This window comes from Suillus discolor (assembly GCF_016758755.1).
Source record: "Suillus discolor strain FC423 chromosome Unknown F5147scaffold_57, whole genome shotgun sequence".
NCBI lineage: Eukaryota > Fungi > Basidiomycota > Agaricomycetes > Boletales > Suillaceae > Suillus > Suillus discolor.
Genome location: NW_024541304.1, coordinates 300026 through 303179, shown reverse-complemented (window position 1 = coordinate 303179; position 3154 = coordinate 300026). Strand labels below are relative to the sequence as shown.

General features: G+C 46.6%; 1 protein-coding gene across 1 annotated transcript; it reads left to right on the top strand.

Annotated features, from left to right (window-relative positions):
- Window positions 1–1069: 1069 nt before the first annotated feature.
- Window positions 1070–2860, top strand: F5147DRAFT_814170 (guanine nucleotide binding protein, alpha subunit; the record flags this gene model as incomplete). Its single annotated transcript, XM_041443514.1, has 10 exons — window positions 1070–1159; window positions 1237–1266; window positions 1321–1368; window positions 1423–1718; window positions 1774–2041; window positions 2101–2172; window positions 2229–2300; window positions 2348–2460; window positions 2510–2569; window positions 2725–2860. The coding sequence occupies 10 exons, from the start codon at window positions 1070–1072 to the stop codon at window positions 2765–2767; spliced, it is 1092 nt and encodes a 363-aa protein (XP_041289291.1). The 3' UTR covers window positions 2768–2860.
- Between the last annotated feature and the right edge of the window lie 294 nt (window positions 2861–3154).

Sequence of the window (3154 nt, the reverse complement as noted above, 5' to 3'; positions counted from 1 at the left end):
GCTGTCCGGCGGAATCGTGCAACCTAAGAGATCTTACAGAATTAGCCATAGACATATCATCCCACTCATACCTGTTTTCCGTGAGAAATGACGATTCCTCCTCGTGAGTTACTCGAGTAGACTCATCGACTTGAGTGCACCTCGCTTGATTTGAGGCAGCTACATTCTCATGGGACCTTTTTCGTGGTATATCCGTCTCACGAGTCTATTCCCAGTCGGGAAAGGGCGGGATGATCGGGTATTGTGGTATGATGTGGTTCCGATGTCGAGCGCTTGGGGGTTGACTTCCTTGCACAGCGGGCGTTCCTATGGAGTGGGCCGGCATCACAAGAGCACAAGGGCACTTTGATTTCATTACGCGAGAAGTTTTGGTGCAGTTTTTTAGTTGGCCAAATTTGTTGCCACCATAGCATCATGATGATTAATCGCGGCCTCCCCAGTTGAACTGATTTAGTTTTTTTTCAGCCCTGTTGCCAGTTACAATCCTAATTAGAGTTGACATCTGTACGTACCCATATATGAGATATTGATATGAGTCGGTTTGAAGCAACGTATAGTCATTAGCAAACGTACAGCAGAAAAGATCTTATCGCATTAGCAAGGCTTTTACTAGTATAGAGGGGTTCAGCTGAGCGATGGAGACCACTGACTTGCGATTTGCATCGTCAAGGAAATTTTAAGGAATTTGTCCGCGGTTTACTCCGTTTGAAAGAAGACGGCGGCAGACTCATTAGCCGCTTTCCCCCGGTCCGCGCCCATTTGAGCTTCAAGGCCACTCAGTCTCAGCCAGCTGCCAGCCAGACTGTACCGCGATCTGTACTTCGATTTTTTTTCTCGTAGCAGGCAGGACATTGTCCCTTCCTGGAATCATCCGAAACACGCCAATCACTATAGCACTGCCAGCGTGTTGATACTTGTTACTGCTTTACTCCTCTGGAGCATCTGAATCAGCGCAACTCCCACTCAACTGCCTCATCCATCATTCAATCTGTTCTTCAATTATAGGACTTCGCTGTTGCATTCGTAGCTCTAGAGCTCTGCATTCGTTTCTGCTCCGGACTAAGAAATCATGGGTGCATGCATGTCGACAGGGGGGATGGTGGATGTCTCGGATGATGATAAGCGAAGGCATAGAGAAGCGGAGAAATATCTCAAGGAAGTGAGTCTGCAATGCAATTATGCTGCACTTTGCTTGTCATTCTGCACCTCATGATATTGACCATATCTATTATATAGGCCAAGGCCAGGATGGCTTCCCAGGTTAAGGTACGTTTGACGCCCAGTTCTCGTATGTTATTCACCATCATGTATGATATCTAGGTTCTTCTCCTAGGGTCTGGCGACTCAGGAAAATCGACAGTTCTAAAGGTAAGTCACTTCTACCAGTTCACCTGCTGTCAGTTCACGAGGCTTCTTTCGTAGCAAATGCGACTGATTCATCGGGTACCCTTCTCACCAGGAGAAGTTGAGACCTATCGTCAACTAGTGTTCAACAACCTGACGACAGGTCTGAATTACGTGTTCGAGGCCATGGAAGATATGGAGCTCAAACTTGCGGAGGAGAACCTACCACACATGGAACTCATTCAGAATGCTCGGGATATCCGTGAACAGGAGTCTTTTCCTATGTTATACTACGAGCCCTTGAGGGATCTTTGGGCTGACAGCGGGGTACAACAGGCGTATGGAAGAGGGAACGAGGCTGCCCTTCCTGAAAAGTGAGCCTCGTGTTTTGTGCCTTGCTTCTTCCAGACCTCACAACTCCAACTACAGCTTGTCGTACTTTTTCTCCTCGCTGGACAGATTATTTGACCCATCATATCATCCAACCGAACAAGATATCGTCCAGTGCCGAGCTCGCACTATTGGAATAACTGAGACAACTTTCCATCTTAAAGACCATGAAATGCTCATGGTCGACGTCGGTGGTCAGAAGAGCGAGCGGAGGAAATGGATTCACTGTTTCCAGGATGTCACTAGTATTCTATTTCTCGTCAGTCTAAGCGGGTATGATCAATGCCTTGTCGAGGATCGAGATGCGGTGAGTTGCTTTGCACCTCGTGGTCTGTTTGAAGACGAACCTTCGGTTTCTTATTCCAGAACCAAATGCAAGACGCTATGACAATATGGGACTCAATATGCCATTCGCAATGGTTCAAGCAGACATCAATAGTACGTCAGGTTGTCCTCGTTATTTTGAAAGCCTTTCACGCGTGCTACCGCATCAGATTCTCTTCCTTAACAAGGATGACCTCTTCCAAAAGAAGATCGTCAACTCTGACATCAAAAACTTCTTTCCGGTGAGTCTTTTTCCTCCGACTGGCTCATCTTACTCAATCTACCTCAGGACTACGAGGGTGAAGCAGGGGACGCAAAAGCTGGACGAGATTATTTCCGGCGACGTTTCACGCGACTCGCTCACAAAGCTGGACGTTCTAAAGAACGCGAAATCTACATTCAGTACGCATTTTCTCTTATTCACTGAAGTCGCAACCTTAACGCTAGAAAGTGTAACGACTGCGACGGATACGGAAATGTTGAGAGTAGTGATGGCCGCTGTTGAAGGTTAGTTACTATGCGGATATTTTTAGGATTGAGTTACTAATTTCTTTCCTTTCCTTCCAGAGTAAGTTCGTCCTTCTATTGATCCTTCCCCCCCCGCCAGTGATGTCGTCCAACCGTACGCTCATCCATTTCCCACCACTCTTCCCTTTCCTTTCATAGCATCGTTCTTCGATCCAATCTCCAAATCGCGGCACTAATTTGATGTTTCTTTTTTTGCTCTTCATCTTACGATTTATCCATGTCATCATCAACGCATCTCGCTATCGTGCTCCAAAACATAATGCTATCGCCGGGACTCAAACTTGCATATTCAATTTTCAACTATAATTTTCCTCTACAATCTTACCATTGCAACCAATCTCTACTGGCCCATCACGTAACTGTCCGATTCTGCGGGCTTCTTTTGCATTGTTCAAAAAAATCAGTGCTGTCATAAGCAAAAACGTGAGTTAGCCCCCCTCTTCGATTGCGAAATTTTTTCGCAGGAACGCTGATGCCGGCTACCCTGTCGCCAGATCCGCGAAATCATGCTTTGAAGATTGTCGCTCCAATTGGAGCCTAATGGTGATTAGGCCGCAGGCACAATGTA